The sequence below is a fragment of the Trachinotus anak genome, unplaced genomic scaffold, assembly GCF_046630095.1.
Source record: "Trachinotus anak isolate AG129_WGS33_773 ecotype Australia unplaced genomic scaffold, CSIRO_AGI_Tana_v1 ptg000004l, whole genome shotgun sequence".
NCBI classification, from domain to species: Eukaryota; Metazoa; Chordata; class Actinopteri; order Carangiformes; family Carangidae; genus Trachinotus; species Trachinotus anak.
In genome coordinates this window covers 5,563,919-5,582,316 of record NW_027273855.1, presented here as the reverse complement: position 1 = coordinate 5,582,316, position 18,398 = coordinate 5,563,919, and the positions used below count along the sequence as shown (strand labels likewise).

The following is an 18,398-nucleotide window of genomic DNA, read 5'->3' as shown; positions in this document are numbered from 1 at the left end:
TTTGGCACAAAAACAAATCTCAATAGAGTGCAAAATGGTATAGAAGAACTGCAACTAAGTCAATACACCACCAAAGCATCTAAAATAAAAATACAAAAATGTAGAAGTCTTCAATTTTGATAGATAAATACGTTATTTACATATCAGACAAAAAAATGTATATTTTTACATGTATATTCTGGTTGACAAACTGTGTGAAATTTAAGGGGATTCACAATTTAATACAACTTAAAAAATTCTGAGAATAGACAGGAACTAAAAAGGAAAGTAAATATACTTCAACATAGCCATCAGCTGCTTTGTAGGTTGTACAGTGAAACAAATACTTAAAAACTCAACCTTTTTCGTACAAATTGTTAATTAAAACACTATATTGGCTATAACCCAACCAGTGTAGACAGCGTGTAGAATGCTTTTGTGAGGTTTTATAGGGCCAGAGCAACAACTTTTTGAACGTTACCTGATTTTGTGATGGAAATTGTCTTCTGCTATGCTAGTGGTTCTGTGAGGCTGCACACCTAATATCAGCATGCTAACATACTAACAATAACATGCTCATGTTTAACAGGAATCATTTTTACCATGTTCATGATCTTAGTTTAGCATGTTGGCATGCTAATTTCCTCTATCATTTTTTTCATTGTTTTTATTGCATTTTTTAATTATTTGATTATAGACCAAATTAATGGACAAAATAAAATAACATTACATTACACAGTACAATTCATCCTGAGAGCAGGTATTGAAAAGACCCATTAAGCAAAGCTGCAAAAGTCAGGTCAGTATGAAATTTACCAGAAACTAATGTTATTTCAGGACCGGTGTGTGGGATTTAGTGGCATGTACTGTGGTGGTGTGGTGAGGCTGCAATCTGCTGCCTCACAACTGAATACCCCTCCCTCCACCCCACCCTTCTACCTACAGTAGAAATTTGGTGGTACCACATGGCGGGATATGTAGAAGACCCTCTCCCTGTTTAGATATGAAGGGCTTATTCTGAGGCCATGTCCACACTACTACATTTTAGTTTTAAAACGTATCACTTTTGCTGCGTTTTCACCTGGGAAGTTTACGAGCGCTGAAAACAGAGACTTTTATCTTGAAAAATCTGGGGTTGCATTGTATCCTGGATGAGCAAAAATGGAGACTTTTGCAAATAATAACGCAGACACACATGGTCGCTCCCTGATTGGGTCTTATCATCCTCAACTACTGGTGGTGAAAGCAACATGATTATAAAAGTGTTACTGACCTTATTGTCTTTGCAAGCAGCTGTTCTGCAGTTAAATTCTGCATTTTATGCTACATCTGTCTTTGCTGTTCCTTGTTCATAGTATTTTCTGCAACTAATCAACTGAGAGTAGAAAATCTGCTTCCTGTTTACACCAGCTTGCACATGCCCAGTGTACATGAATGGTCATGTGCTGTCTAGACGGAGATCATTTTCACTTTAAAATACTGTTTTAAAATGAAAACGTAGTAGTGTGGACGAGGCCTAAGCTAATGCAAACACAACTCTTAGTTTCAGATGATAATTTACTAATGAAAACATAATTATAAATATTATATTCCATCTCTGCCAATAGACCCCCTTAAAACATTTATAAAGTCCTCTTAAAATCAACCATAGGTATAATAATGATAATACTAACAACAATAATTAATTCTCTTTGTGTTATTGGATCTGGCATATTTTTTCAATGTCACAGTGTCTGATACCTTGGTGACTGGTATCTTACACTAATGGTGTTATTATCATTTCCCATAAACACTGTCGCTTCTGTGCCTGTTGGCTCTGGATGTGTTTCTCTTTTGTTTTTCTGTAGAGGAGGTGACTTCATCATCAGCTTTCCTCTCCTTCAACTCTCTGCCTTAGCCAAACAACTTCAAATCATTTTGTGCATCAAGAACATCTCTCTTTTGTGTTTTGCACTGCAAAAGCCATTGGATTTGATTAGATCAGATCTGACTGCATGGCACACAGTTTACAATGAAGTGTGGAGGCTGTTTTCTTTATTTAAGATAGTTATGCAAATGTCTCCAAAATGAAGGTCCCAGTTGTTTGATTATCACCTTTAACTTTGAATAGCAATGACTAAGATTAATAATCATGACCCAAAAAATCATTTTTGACAAAAAAAAGAAAAACAAACTCAGGCCATTCATCCCACTCCTACTTATATATCAAGCAATAGAAAGAACTAAATGTGGGGTTGAGCGGAGGGCTAATCAGGGCTGGAGAGAGTGACTCTAAATCCCTCCCTGTTGACACCACAGTGCTGTAGGAGTAACAAAGAGAATGGCTGACAGAAGTATTGAATAAATGTGATTATTTAACTGGTAGGATTAGAGAATCACAGAGCTGTATGTGTCCTTGCCCAAGCATTGACTATTGTCAAATGTGTTACACCAGAATACACACACCACACAAACACACGCACACAAACTCCTTCCCAGCACTGAATTCTGACCAATCAGGTTGCACAGAAATGTGATCATTTCATGAATTTTTGGTGAGAGCACCTCACTGCCCCCCATGTCATTGTCAAGATATAATGCTGACATTGTTATTGAAAGGTTAAAACTGAGATTAAAACCAAACTTTATACAGTCGCATTAACAGCTCACAATGCCTCGGTCTTTCTGTGGTGTTATAAACAGGTCAAAGTCTATTTTTCACAGTTTTTCATGAAGGTGATGGCTTGAGCGATACAGCTCGATGTCAAAATGGAGTGTTGCGGACGGATATTTCCACTGTTGGCCTTTTGCCCTCATAAAAAATTTATATGCCCACTGGAATCAATGATAGATATTTCATCTCGTTTCTCCATGAGTTACCTTTTGATAACCTGGGGCAAGGGCGAGGAGTGTGACTTGTAGCTCCTTTGAAAAATAGAAAATAAAAAGATAGATGATAAACTTTTTTTTTTTTTTTTTTAATATAAGACAGCATGTCCTCCTGTCAGTGTTATTGACTTTTTTGTTGATGGTGAGATTCTAGATCATTCCAGCCAGCCAAGGTGGAAGAAAGAGTCCCACAGATCCCAGTATACACACCAGTACAAACATCCAGAGGAATATCCTGTCGATGACCATGGCCACATACTTCCAGTCCTCTTTCACCTGGCAGAGAGGAGAAACAGCAGAGAGGGACATTTCAAATTTCACACCACAACACCTTTCATTTTACCAGCTGTCAGTTTTTACCCTTGATTGATTTCTCTCGAATGGCTGATTTTTTCATTATGAGGCAGCTATCTCCTAAATGTCAAGTAAATTCAAGGTCAAATAACTGAGGTCCCATTGTTTCAAAGACAGGCTTTCTCCAGCTAGAGATAGATAGAACATATAGCATTAACAATGACTGATGTCAATGAATACAATAACTTCCACCATTTCTTTTAGGCCAGTTGTACATATTTTTGAACTTCTCCTCCTATTGCACTCAGACAGCCTTTTTGTCAGAGACACCGAATCAATGCTCACAATTAGATTATATTTTTCATGTTATGTAACCTTTTTATATGGTCAAAACTAAAGACCAGCAGAATGACACACTAACAGGCAACATGAGGTCACATCTCAGTAAGGTATAACGTTTTTCAGTGGAGGATGACAAGCGCTAAAGGGCCTTGGGGCAGATTCGAACCCTGGCTGCTTCAGCAAGGACTGAGCCTTCATGGTATTCATGCCACTGGGGCACCCCAACTGTCTTACAGTAATTTGCTCTAGAAAACCTTTATACATTAGCTAGCTATACTGCTTCTCCTTGGAGGGTCGTGGAGGTGCTGGAGCCAATCCCAGCTGACAGTGGGTGAGGGTGAGGTACAACCTGGACTTGTCACCAGTCACCAATAAACCTGACCTTCATGTTTTTGGACTGTGGGAATATTATTAACATGACATTCTGTATGCTTTGGCATAAATATTATTTTTACTACTATCTTGTTTTGGTATTGAAAGAGCAGAGTTAGTTAAGGGTCTGGTATACTTGCTTTAAACCACAATGTAATGATATCTACCCTGCACATCCGTTGTTCCTTCAGAGTGAGCATCCTCAGAAATAAATGCTACACATCTATTGTGAAGTAGCAGCAGATGCTACATAAACAACGACAGAAAGTTTTCTACAGTGGCGGAGCTGATGCATTGGTTTGGTTGTGTTTTGGTGTGCAGTATTGGAAGTTTTCAAGGACGATACCCTAGTGTTGGTAACAGTGATTTGGCCCCAATCTGCCCATAGAGGATATACTTTTTAAAACTTGAGGTACACAAAATATACACAGGAAAGTAGCAATGCTGCTTGCATATCGCAGAAAAAGAATCATGTTTTGAACAAATTCAAACCAACCTCATAAAAAGATGCATAATTCACAACCTGTGGAATGCCTCTTTTAACCTACTATCCGCACCAGCTCCAGCAGTTAACGCTACAACCAAGCCCTTTATTTCTTTCTTCTGCCTGCTTTTTGACACAGGAGCAAAATCTGGTCTGACATGTTCTGTTCATTAGCTGTACTCTGCTGCTCACTTGGGTAAAGCCCTTTGAATTTGAGTGAAACTGAAGCTAATGTCAAAAGGCAGCTGTGTTTTACACAGTTGTAAGACTACCCCCTGTTGGATTAGAAAACGTAGCTTGTTGTGCTTGTACACTGAGAATTTTGAATCCGAACAGACAATTATAAACCAAATATTCTTTTTTTTTCCAACATTCAAATGGTAGCTGGAATTTCAAATAAAAACAGCCCTATCGCTTGTTGTACATGTATCTAGAAATACTGAATGGTATCTGAAAAAAACATACTGAGTAATATAAAGCTCAGTGGCTCTCTCAAATTTGAGCACTACATAAATAAAAAATTTAAATTGAAAAAATTCTGTCAACTCACTGAAAAGTCTGCATCCTCTGCCCTGAGATGATCAGCAATGTACTGAACTCCCTCTATGGCCTGTTGCATAGCTGGGGAAATTGTTGGAACCGTGGTGTCCTGTTGGGTACTTGCATCTTTAGTGGACTCTGCTGTGAGGGTTTCTGCTTGGTGATCAATCAGGGCTTTTTCCTTCACTCTTCCTGTAATCCCATCATGCAGACAGCAGTACTGAAAGCTGCGGGAGCGACACCGATGCTCTGTTCTCTGAGGAAGCTCCTTCTGTTGGTTACACATTTGCTCTACACTGTGGGAGCGGCCATTTGGGGATAGTGAATTTGGTCCCTCCCTTGAAAAGCTGCGAAGTGGGCCTAGTGGCAAAGACAGGGGCAAGGACAACTGGGAGGAAGACGAGGCTGCAGAGATATGTCCTTGTAGGGTTTGTCTGTTTGCAAGAACTGAATACTGACCAGATGTGGGCCGGCAGAAAATGTTGGCCTTCAGTGGGTGATCTCCCTCAACGTGGTCCTCTACAGGGGAAGATGGTGGAGAAGGTGAGCACACAAGGATGTTTGGACTGTCAGACGGAGTCTTTGGGAGTGCATTCTCTACCTGTCTCATTTGTCTCAATCCTGTCTCTAACCCCATCCAGAAGGTCTGGGAGTTGCCTGTTGCAGATATCATGGTTGGATGGTGCATCATCTCGATAAGCTTCTTGCAGTGCTGCTTTGCGATGCCTGGCGGACGCTTCATGAAGAGGAATCGAGGCACCAAGTCCAAGAACACTCTCCGCACCCAGTGAGGCATGCCATGGGTTTGTGGTGAGCGGTGATGCACGTTTAACACAAAGACAGTAATTATTATAGAGAGTGTGACAAAAACCATGGTGAACAGCAGGTATTCCCCGATCAGTGGAATAACCAGCGATGTAGATGGTATGATCTCCGTGATCAGCAGGAGGAACACAGTTAGAGACAGTAGCACTGAGATACACAAGGTAATCTTCTCTCCACATTGTGATGGCAAATAAAAGACCAGCACAGTCAAACAGGAGATAAGCAGACAAGGGATGATTAGGTTAATAGTGTAGAACAACGGAAGCCTCCGGATGATGAAGTAGTAAGTGATGTCTGCGTAGATCTCTGTGCAGCACTCGTACTTTTTGGTATTGTACTTGCCCACTGCATTCATTATAACCCACTCGCCACTCTCCCAGTAGTCCATCTGGTCCACATCACTATCCATGTTGATCAGATCAATCTTTGCGCGGTCATAAGTCCACGAGCCAAACTTCATCTTGCAGCTTTGCTGGTCAAACGGGAAAAAGGTAACATCAATGCTGCATGAAGACTTATAAATTGCTGGTGGCATCCACTTTATCTGACCGTCATGGAACAGATGTGCCTTCGTGAGGTGAGTTACTGCAAAGTCACCATCGGCGCTGCAGATGAGGATTTGGACATAAAGATGAGGGAGAAAGGTGGAAACACAATTATCAAATGTCTTTTACATTTTTACCATCATCAAAATTTTAAGACTTTAATTATTGGTGATTCCTTCAAGCAGATGTCCACTTCCTAGCTCTTTCTTGGAGGGTCCCTCTCACAGTTGTCCTCAGCAGATGGAGTTAGCTGTCCTCACTTTTGACTAAATTGTGACAGTTTAGCCATTCACTGAAGCGTTAAAGGGGCTATTTGTAAGAATTCTCACCCACTGAATGTGGTATCTTGCGTGGAGTGGGTGAGGCTGATTGACTTGACAAGAGCTTCGGCCATTGTTGCATTTACAAAACAAGACATTTACATGTTATTAGTTATATTAGTTCAAACTCTTCAAAGAAGCTTTATGTGTTTATGTTCATATGCCGGTGACACTCACATTTAAAAATCTGTATCACCAAGCAAATAATAAAAGATTGGATGCATTTCGCATGAATAAATAATAACAGAACCAAAGTTATTGTTATTGGTGTCACAGAAGAAACACTGGAAGTCAGTGGTCTAATCACTGTCACAGAAAACTGTCAGCAGTTTCCTCTCACTTTCCTCCTCTGTCTTTACTTAATCTGAGTCATCTCTGTTGTGCATACTAAACCTCTTACATCATTCCAGCCCTGTCATTACACACCTGAGCACCACTCAGTACTCCTTGCCTCAGCCTCATCATCTGACCCAGTTGTCTGCCCACCTTGTTGCAATTAGCTTCAGTACATACAGAGAACATCCGTCCGTCACGCTGTCCTAGATCATGTGGCTTCATTCAGTTCTGCCTGTATCTATACTGATTAATATCTGTCTGTCTGACATGCCCCTCTGGATTCCTCTCTAATCACTAAATGTAAGTCTTCATTTCAAAGACCACTGAAGGGAGACATAGACACCAACACACACACACACATACACACACACACACACACACACCAACCACATCACTTAGCATCAAGGACATTGCATGTTGCCCTTTAGTCTGATCCAGTGTTAAAATAAAGTTAGCCAAAATCAAATCACAGTCATAGATTGAGACATACAGTTTAACAACCACATCAAAACAAAGTAAGAATTACCAACTCAGTGATATTCATGTCATATAAGAAGCCTTTTTATTGAGGCTTATAAAAAGGCTCTCAGGCATTTACAGACTTCAGCTCATTCAAAAGTCTACTTCTCATGTCTTTACAAAATCAAAGCCAGCTGAGCATATCACTTCACCTCGCAAATCTCCGCACTGGCTTCCAGTCTGTCTAAGAATTGATTTTAAAGTCCTGCTACTCATTTTCTAAATCAGAAATTGGGTTAGGATCAGAACATCTCTCTAACTTTTGTTGTTTTATGCACCTTTCTTCATTTCATGTCATTTTGTTGTTTTGGTCTCAATGTCATATGTAGATGCCTTTGAAATACCCAGTTAATGAAATGTGCCTAACAAATGAAATTATCATGCCATGCCTTGATGTCTTAGTTCCAACAAATAAATGACAGAGAGAAAGCACAATCATGCCTTTATAATGACGTGTGAATTTGACAGCTGTTTTGAGCTAATTCTGTCTCGCCTGTTTCTGATGCTGTTTTTCATGTTACCCAATTTCCCTTATTTCGAGTGAAATGAATGCACATCTACCTGAGTCACTGATACTGGATGCTTTTTATCTGAGGCCCTTTGAAACACATCCAGTAACATTTCATCTTCTAATTTCCTGCCTTAATGTGTTGCTTTGTACTATGTACCGAGCTTTGTTTGTAACCAGATCCATTAAAGCTGACCTTGTTTGCATTTATTTCAGCTAAATTATATTTTGACATTGGCACAGGACAAGATGTTTGTCACAACAGCAGAATCTTCATGTTTTCCCTCCAGTCATACCATCTGTTGGAATTAAATCATCAGAATCTGAACATTAGTTGCTGTGTGATTATTTTTGCCTTGAAAAGGGCGACATCTGAGATCTCAGCAACCAACTTGTTCAACTGTGAAAATAACTTTTTTTTTTTCAGTTTCTTCATGTGAAAACATACAAGCTACTGAGACTGATCCTCACTTGTTGTAGAGAACAATGTCAGGCCTCCAGATGATCTCTGAGGGGATACGGATGGAGGTGACATTTTCGTATTCTTCCGGGTTCCAGCGGAGTTTGTAATCGTTCCATTCCTGTAGGAGAACATCAGTCATATTCACAAACTGCACCTTTATATTGGAGTATATCTTTAGCATGCATTTTGTCTCTCATCATCACATACTTGCTTGACCCAGACATTTGTAGTCATCATCTGGTTCTTCTCATCCTTATTTCATGTAAACAGAAGAGAAACATTTATTGACATTTATCATCTTTCAAATGACGATGAATAAATAAAGTAAAAATAAATAAAAACAAATCAACAATCATACCCTACATGTATGGATTAGCTGTGGAAAAAAGTTTATGCAGTGCTTCTTGCAAAAAAAAAAAAAAAAAACCCTCCCTCACTGCATTGCTTTCTCCAGCTCTTCCCCAGCAACATCTAAGACACAGCAGTCAGTGAAAACTCACTGTAGGAGCAAACAACTTCACCCAGAGCTGAACCTCACCAGGCATGTGAGGCGAGCACAGTTAACATAATTGTGTGTCAAAAACCTGGAGAATCATCCCTGCAGCAATGCAAGCTGCGCATATTTAGTCTTAAAGCCGCACTAGGTGATGTTGTTTGGCAGTTACACACGTTATAATTTTAGCCCACAGAAACCCTGAAACATAATATGTTTAAAATTCACCAGACGTGTTTAAAACTCCACACTCCAGACAGCTGTTATTTTGTTGAGACCAGCTGTGTCTGGATTGCTTTTTAGGAGACACTTTTGAATATTTACTGCCAGTGTTCGGATACCTGACACCTGAATTTAATTTGGGAAAATAATTCAGTCTCTCCTGTTGTGGTTTCATTTCCGCTGATAAGTGATCTGTATATCTAAATTTATCTCTCTTGTCTGGTGAGCTGGTTGCTATTGTGATCATTATGAATATAATACATATAACAGAAAACGTGCAACTGAAAATGTAACATTTACACATTGCACTAGCTCAACATAATAATAAATCAAAGATATTCTGTGTTTCTGTTGTTGAGGAAGCTTGAAACTTTACTCACCACATCAATAAGCTGGGCAATAGACAGCCCAAAGTGGACCAGCACTGTGTCTGAGGTGTTTTCCACAGGTCGGGAGAGCTTATTGTAGTGTGCAAACAGATCCTGGAGCAGCCTCTCCTCAGCATGGGCGCGAGGTCCAACTTGGTAACAAACTGAGAAGAAGAAGAAGGAATTAGACACAAACTAGGAAAGCTTAGCCTTTTGAAGCCCCTTATATTGACATTGTTTCAGCTTGAATGTAGAAGCACATGCCTCAGATAATTTATGTCAGTTACTTATGTGCGAACTTTGCAGCTATATCCTTATAACCAGTCTTTCTTTTGGATATGTACATATGAAATAGCAAATATGATTTCAAATGCATAACATTGAATATATTTGCCACCATCTACAATACACTCATCTAAAACGGATTTAGCTGATGCAACCATGCCTGTGAAGAATCCACTGCTGTGGATACAGAGTGTAATCTAAAGGAAGGGTGACCTCTATCATACAGGTGGTGTATGGTTACATGAGACTGTATCTGAGAGATGAGTCGAGAGGAGGGAGGAAGGGAGGGGGCAGGCGATGAAAGAAGGAAAAAAGGAGGAAGGATGAATTTGAATCTGGGGACATCCGTTGTGTCTCGGAACAGACGTGCTGATGGAGCGATCTGTCGAGACGTCTCATCCCTCTCTTACCGCCACCCCCACCCCCAAACCCTCTTACCCTCTCTGCCACAGCCGCTCTGATGGAGCATCTCCATCAATCCCCCTCTTTAGAATCAGCTCACATAGCACTGAGGATGACCTAACGAGGTCTGGGAACAATTAAAGAGACGGGGATCGTCCTGAGGCCTGTACAGTACAATGTCCTTTGTATTCCAGTCCTTTATTTCATATTCACTTAGGCTCTGTTCTATTCTGGACATTGTGCCTCTGTGCAGGTAATTCAAGTGGCACAGCAATACATCAAAGACTGTGATTTATTTAACCTACCTAACTGATATTTCATTATTCCTGGCACTCCTGCATATCTCAATGTCTTTCATGCAAGTATGTATGCATCAATATGTTGTTTATTATTATTATTTTTATTATTATTATATAATATTATTTAATATACAAAATATTAACTGTACAGGAGCTCGGGGGCATTTGTTTATTACTTCATTATAGTCAAGTTATTGCGAATGGAGGAAAAGTTTGAAGTAATTATTTTGTTGTATGGAGTTTCAAGAGTGACCTGTCCATGGTGTAACCCACTTCTCACCTAATGTGAGCCCCCCCCCCCAACCCTCTGAGGATAAGTGCTATAACTAATGGATGGGTGAATGGTTGTTTCAAGAGTGCTGCTGATATCTGTCTGTCCATCTATGCTCTCCTGCTTTGTAACATGAATTCCTAAAATAGGGACCGCAGGTGTTGTTGTCATGCTGCTTGCCGTCCTCTCGGGTCCTCTTACCCACTCAATCAAAGCTGATGGGCTGTCTTTCAGTTGCCTGAAAAATGGCATCCACAATTTTTAAAGGTTTGGGATCAATATCTTATTAAATGGATTTTTTTTTTTCAACCCACATCCTCTCTTCCTGTTTTCACCTGAGTCTGTTTGACATGTCCAGATGCCCGACAACCTTGAAATGTCTCTACGTTTACAGATGAGAGAAACTGAGACAGGTACCTTTGTTTCATCACATCAGCTCTGAGTGATATCTGTGGAATGCGGGTGATATTGAATAAAGAGGGATGCTCCGGTAGATTCTAAAGCAGCCTTGCAACTTAATGGGTTTAGATGGGGGAGCTCACAGGGTGTCCTGACTTTGACAATGTGTGGGTCAGAGCAGTAGAAGGTAGGTAACTGTTGGATGAGTTCACTTTTGTACGGTGTGCTTTACAGGACACTATGAATAGCACTGGTGCAGACTGAGGTGTTATTACTTACTTAGAATGGAGAACATTCACTTTAGAAACACAAACTTTCCACCGTACTTGACTGTCATATTATTACTCTACCTCTTCTGTTATCTGGTTTATACCTGTTTGCATTTACTATTTATACTGCAAACACAATGAATTATGGAAATCATACAGAAGAGTTATTAAGATCTAGTACAACATGCCAAATATCAGTTCGTAATAATGTTTATTTGCAGGTATTCTCAGTTTTGTAAAGCACAACACACAACAATTTCATCCTGGTTCGTTATCTGGATGTGTCAGAGCTACTGGACCTAGTTCTGTCCCCATTTGATCAATGCACTCTCATAAGCCAATAATGTATGAGCAGGAAATATCATTTTTTTTATTGGAGTGAATACTGCTCCTGAACTAGACAAAGCTCATTACCAGGTCACTAAGCAACCAAGGCAGTTATTCAATGAAACTACAGAACTTTCTTGTATGTGTGTTTGTCCTGCTGAAGGTTGTGTGTTTTTGCCAGTGATTATATTATTCATCTTGTCAGTTTTGCCTTAAGTAAAAATCCTTGCCTTTTTAATGAATAATGGGAAAAGAGCTTCATTAGGGACTATACAGAAATCATTAGGGTAAGTTGGGGGCTGAATCATATTTTACTTTAAAAAATATTTTCTTTGGACCCCTTCGAAACAAAAATGCAATACTATCCCAGCCAAATACTCAAAATAATATATTTATGGCATAACAAAATTGTGAATACATATACATTCTCTATTTCGGAGTAAAGAGTAAAGGCACCTCAGAAATTATGAAAAAATACAATTTGAGATGTTAAAAGTTGAAACATTCTCCCCAGCTCTGCGAAAAAAGCTAAACATTTTAAATACAAAACAAAATGTATAAATACATTACCCTTCCCCTTTTTCTGATCTCCCACCCTAATCATTTTCACACAGTCCCTTACATTAATAAGGAAAAAAGAGAAATGAAACAACTGTCACTGACAAGAAGGGAAGTGATTTACCTTGTGGAGGAAAAGTGAAGAAAAGTATGCTTAAACATTGGTATATATCCATAGTGCCTCCAGTTGTATCCGACTCTATGAGTGAACGCCCCCCCCCCCAACTTCGGCTGGACTTCAGACCCGGTGGTCAGTCATCCCCAGAGCTGTAAATTCTGCCCTGTAACAGCAAGTCTTCAGGAGGTTCAGTTTAGGTGAAACAGCCAGATGGAGAGGTCGAGTCAGTCTGTGTCAGCCCTGGGCCTGGCGTTCCCCTCGGTCCCATCTGTCCATCTCTTCTCTTTCTGTTCTGTCCTGTCCAGTGTCAGTGTGAAGGACCTCGGACCTGCGGTCTAGTTTTCCCCATCCAACACTTGAAAGTCCCTCCTCACTCCACTGGAATCCTCCATCCAAGTGTGGCTTATCCCTTTCTTCTCCACCCTCCCTGTCTACATTACTCCCTCCCTCGCCTCTCATCTCTCCGCCTCCTCACCTCATCTCCCTCTCTCTCTCCCTCTCTCTCCCTCTCTCTCTCTCCCACTCTCTCTCACACACACACACACACACCTCATTTCTCTCTTTCCCTCCCACTTATTTTCTTTTCTCCCTGTTCCAGTTTTCTGTCTCTCCCTCACTTTTTAACATGAAAAACTGTGAACTTTTCTGTCAGTCTGTGTATGTGTGTGTGTGTGTGTGTGTGTGTGTGTGTGTGTTTGTGTGTATGTGTGTGTGTGAGGGAGGGAGGAAGGGAAAGACAGAATGCATCTGTTGAGATATTCTTCCCAGTATATACAGTATACGTGAGCAGTGCTGTGTGTGTTTGTGAGTGTGTGTTTCTGCAGACTACTTTATTTGTATGGGAGCTGCGTTACATACAGCTGTGTGTGAAGTGTGTGTGTGTAGATACCTGTCAAGGTCCAGTCTGGTAGAAGTGCCAGTGAGTCATAGGACCTCTGGATGCTCTTCAATCTCCTGTGTGCCCTGTTTCCCAGGAGCACATCCTTCCAATTCACCTGTCCCTTTATCTTACCCCCTGTTTCCTCTTCTCTTTTCAAACACCTCTGACCCTCATCTGCTGTCATTTTTTTTCCATGCAATGTCTTACACGTAGACAAGTGTCTTCTCTTTCTTTGCAACCTCCCTGTGCTTCTCTGTCTGTCTCCTTTATAGCTTTCGTACGTCAGCAGGGTTCAGTGCCAAGGCTGGCCATCTATTGAGACAGCTGCATTCGCTTGAGGTGTGTTTACTGTTGTTGGACATCCTTCTTTACTTTTCCCCAGCAATGCCCACATGTCCTGTTTTGATGACAAAAAGACAGAACCAGAGACACTTAAAATGCCTTGACTTAACAGTCATGTTTACTTGGCTAAGGCAGAAGCTTGCTTTTGACTTTCTGACAGTTCTTTTGGACTGTTATATATGATAGAGTGCGAAAAGAGAGGTCCAGGCGGAGATATATTTTGCTGCTGTAGATGTCTTTGTCAGATATGATTCTTTTCAATACACTATGAGCCCACAGAGAAAAGCCTCCGCAGTGCACACATTGATTTTTTCTAATCAAAGACAGGGTTCTCTTGATCCGGCGATGACTAACACTGACTTGACAGATGAAGAGATTCCTCTCACCAGTGTGCCACCACAAGTGCAGATGTACGTCCTCACCATCAGAGAATTGATAGATGATTATTTAGATTGGGCTGCTGACAGGAGTCCAGCAGGATTTAGTAAGTGGGACAGTGAAGCAGCGGGGGGCCACTGGAAGAAGAAATTTCACTTTCAGTAAAAGGGCAGGGTGCACAAATGGGCTAATTACAGCCTGGTGGCTGACATATACATTAATTTTTTTCACTCCCACATATAGACATGTATATAAGCTCCCCTCTGTGGCCACCACAGCTGATGAGGCGGACCATCTGTGCGTTCTTGCCTTTTCAATAGTAAGGGAGTAAGGGCAATGTTCACCTCTTGCAGCAGCCTCCTTAATAATTCAACTAGTCCATATATTAGAGGGACTTTGGTGATCTCCAGACAGACACTCTGACCTCTACTTCAGATGGTCACAGCCTAAGCACACCTACTGACTATGAGAGGCCATGTTTTTAAGCAGTTGGGGCTTGTACCATTTCAATGCTGTGCACTATAAGTGGGTTAAAAATTGTAAAGCACTTACTGAGCTCCTGTACACTTAATATCTGACACCAAAATGACGCATGAAACTGGTACAGTCTATTAGTTGCTGTCAGTCCATTCATCTTAGTGTTCCCAGGTCAGAGGAAGTTAGCAGCGTGCACCGCTGGCTGTTGCTTTTTTCGCTCACATAGTTGCTTGAAACATCTTTGCCCTCTGCAGTCAAAAAACATTTCCATAGCAGCGTTTGTGTGTATTCAGTCTCTGCTTTCTGAAAACTAAAAAAAAAAGAAAAAAAAACAAGCGTCAAACTTTTCTTTGACTTATAAACAACTCAGAATTCCATTTAAGCTTCAGCCTATAGGTGAAATGAGGCAACTCTGCCAAACATTAAGTATGAATTGTGCTAATGTACTGCTGTTTGTCATTCTCTCAGCCTGTTATACTCATGGGGAGAAGGTGTAAGACAGAGACACAGAGACGAAAAAACACAATGTACCCACATAGGAAATACTAGACTTTGGACTGTAGTGCAGACATTGCGTGTGTCAGTCAGTGTGTGTTATTATACGTCCTAAAACTGACAAAGGACCAAAGTAGACTGGCACCACTGAACCAGGGTCTGCTTGTCTGTTTTGGATCCTTTGTCGGGTTACCCAGGACTGGCAGAGGGGAAGTAAATAATTCAGCCAAGTTTACAGAGGTGTGGACTGGAGTCACATGACGTGGACTTGAATCAGACTTGAGTCACACATTTGATGACAAAATCAAAAAAGACTTGGACTTTAGCACCAATGACTCCTGAATCAACTCAAGATACAGTTTTTCTGTTCCATTTCACCCATTGTACAGAAAGGACTGTGCAATAATGATGTGTGAACAGATGAAAGGATGCAGGCTCCCTCTCCAGCTCACACTTTGATGTTCACCTGAAACGTTCACACTTACACATTGGCTTCTAAATTAGACGGCCATGCGCTGCAATCTGCTGACTTTACTGGAGCGAAATAGTAAGGTAACGTAATGTTATTCCCTTTATTGAGAGGATTGCAGTTCCAGTGAGTTTTGAGCATGAGCCCTACAGACGTCAGTGCATCCAAGATTGATACACGGCAGGCAGGTAGTTGGTCGTCTTAATCTTGTCTTATAAAGTCGATAATCAGAAATGTAATAATGCTAGGTATCTGTTATTGATAAATGGTCAACAGTAGCCTAACGTTACTGTTGCTTCTGAAAAGACATTGAGATACGTTAACATTAACCATTACATCAAAGTCACAATGTGAGTAATAGTTTCATCTACAATTCATGTCGAGCTATAAGCAGTGGTGGAGGAAGTATTGAGACACTTTACTTCTGTAAAAGTATCATTACCACACTGTAAAAATACTCTGTGACAAGTAAAAGTCCTGCATTGAAACTGTTACTTTAGTAAAAGTACATAAGTATAATCCGGAAAATTAAAGTATTAGTACTCACTGTTATATAGTATATCATTAGGTTATTAGTAATGATGCATTAATGTAAAAGCAGGATTTTACTGTTATAGTTGGTTGAGATGAAACTCATTCTGAAAAAGCGAGAAATGCTGTCTCAGTTACCTCGAGCCCAAAGTGACACCTTCTCAAAACAATTGTTTGGTCCGAGTGACAGTGCAAACCTCAAAATGATTAAAAACAGATTAAAATTATTCAATTAACTGAAAGGAATAGGTTGTTCTAACAAATCAATACAATTTTACAAAGTTCCAGATTTTTGTTAATGTAATATATTATTACTCTGTTGGTAAAATGGTAACAGAGGGTAAAGGCCATATTGTGACTCGTTGAGGACACAGAACTCAAAGTTCAGGACTGGACTGGACTTGACTGGAAAGACCTGAGACTGAGTTGTAAATTGCAAAACAATGACTTGGTCCCACCTCTGCAAGTTTAACATTATTAATAATTTCAATAATCAATATAAATATTACTATTGCTGATAAATTGTAAAGTAGCATTCGGTTTGGTAAAGAGTACATATTAAAACTGCGTAATTTACAACTAAAAAATGATTTATTTGTCACTGACTTGTCTCATTGTGGGCTCTATTGATGCTGGTTTCCCCTGAGTCGGCTGACGATGGGCTTCAAGGTAAACAGTGCTTTAAGATTAATAACTGATGTTGCAGCCAAATTACACAGCCTTAGTTGAAAATGTCATATTCAAGCTTTAAACACTGGTACATTTTCCTTTTATTAAAATGTAATGTTTGCTGTCAAAGCTTATAATGTGTTGTACCTTGAGCCATCCACAACTTTCATCAGACCAATCCACATGTGGAGGCATCATTGATGAAGCTAAATATAAAATATGCCAAATTGTCAACAAACAATGAGGTTGCTATAACAGAAATTTGAACCACCGAGCAGTGGGTTCCCACTCTGAGTTGACTCTGAAAATAAAACTGAAGATTTCATTCCTTTTCACCAAGTGTTAATGAGACCTAATGAGAGAATGTGCTGCTAATCCTCACACGGTTTTGACAAGGAGTCAGTCTCATAGACTGGAAGAGTCAGAGCATTCAGATGTATTTTTGCCTCTGTGCATTTGCTTTGAAGTTTTGATTCAATGATAACATCAATATTAATAATAATAACCTTCAAAAATCCAATATTTCTTAACACACTGCTTCTTGTAGTTGACTTTAGTCTTAATGTTTTGATGTACGAAGTTTTGGCCCTTCGACTTTTTGTGAATGAACCAGGATTTTATTTGGTGCAGTTTCTCATTGTTTATACCAGCGATTTAGCCTGAGGAGTTTTGTGGCCATCTAAGCCTTTAGAGTTGCTCTAAAAAGAACAACATTTTTTCAAGATCTTCATCTAAACAAGCCAACTCCTCACACTACACACACAGTATGCTACTCCATGCTCATCAACAATAGATGTCTTGCATCAACACAGCCATGTTAGCAGGCATACGTACATGGATTCGACAACAATAACAGTGGGAGTGTGAGCTATAGATTTAACTTTAATCAGATAACTGTCAGAAGTCATGAGGGAATTGAATTATACATGTGAACAATAGCAATATTGATAGGCTCCCAAAACCCAGTGAAGCATCTGTAGCATTGATCAGATAACATAGTGTGTTCCCACTGAAGCCGGCCTCTGTGAGGAAAGCTCCCTGGAACAGCCCCGGGATCTGAGATCACCAGGTCAGCTCGCTCTCTACAGCACATGTTCTGCCTCGGTGATTCACACAGCTCTCTTTGTTACACTCACTCTAACACGCATCCACCTTCAGACACACAAGCCCACACAGAAACAGGGATTCATCCCATGCATGCACAAGCACCTAGCCTACTAGGGTTGCCGATATCACCTGTCAATCATAACTACTGCCTCTTTAAAGAAGAGAGACAAAACCCCTCTGCACTTTTTCTGGTTGATCTGTTTAAAATGAAGCGCTTTCACAGATGCTTCTCTGCGAATTCCTGGAAGGGATATGAAACCAAGGTTAGCTATTCCGGGCTTAAATAATAATAGTATTGTTGCCTTTGCTGTCTCATAGTCTTATGTTTTGTCAAGTTCGCTTTTAGAATGGAGTCAAATTGGATCAAACTAGCACCCTGAAGCAGTGGACGGAGGTTGAAGCCATCCTGAATGCTGCGGGCAAAGTCAAATGTTGACATAGACGGATGCCAACCATGAACCCACCTGCAACAGCCCAGGGGTGAGCTGAGATGGCCACTGATCAGGTATCAACAAAGATGGGGCACCTGCAGCATTTGTGTGGAGTGGGGGGGCGGGGGGCACCATCTGTTAGCCTTATACACACAACCTTAACAAAATATCACAGAGTGCACCCTCTCTGCTGATGTCTTTGAAAAGAGATAC

General features: G+C 40.4%; 1 protein-coding gene across 1 annotated transcript; it reads right to left on the bottom strand.

Moving 5' to 3' along the window:
• Positions 1–924: 924 nt before the first annotated feature.
• On the bottom strand, positions 925–12,786 carry LOC139620176 (neuronal acetylcholine receptor subunit alpha-4-like). Its single transcript, XM_071475463.1, has 6 exons — positions 12,413–12,786; positions 9,491–9,642; positions 8,603–8,647; positions 8,404–8,513; positions 4,890–6,309; positions 925–3,123 (listed from the first exon to the last, which is right to left on the bottom strand). Exons 1-6 carry the CDS (start codon positions 12,462–12,464, stop codon positions 2,998–3,000), a joined length of 1,905 nt encoding a protein of 634 aa, XP_071331564.1. The 5' UTR covers positions 12,465–12,786; the 3' UTR covers positions 925–2,997.
• Positions 12,787–18,398: the final 5,612 nt, after the last annotated feature.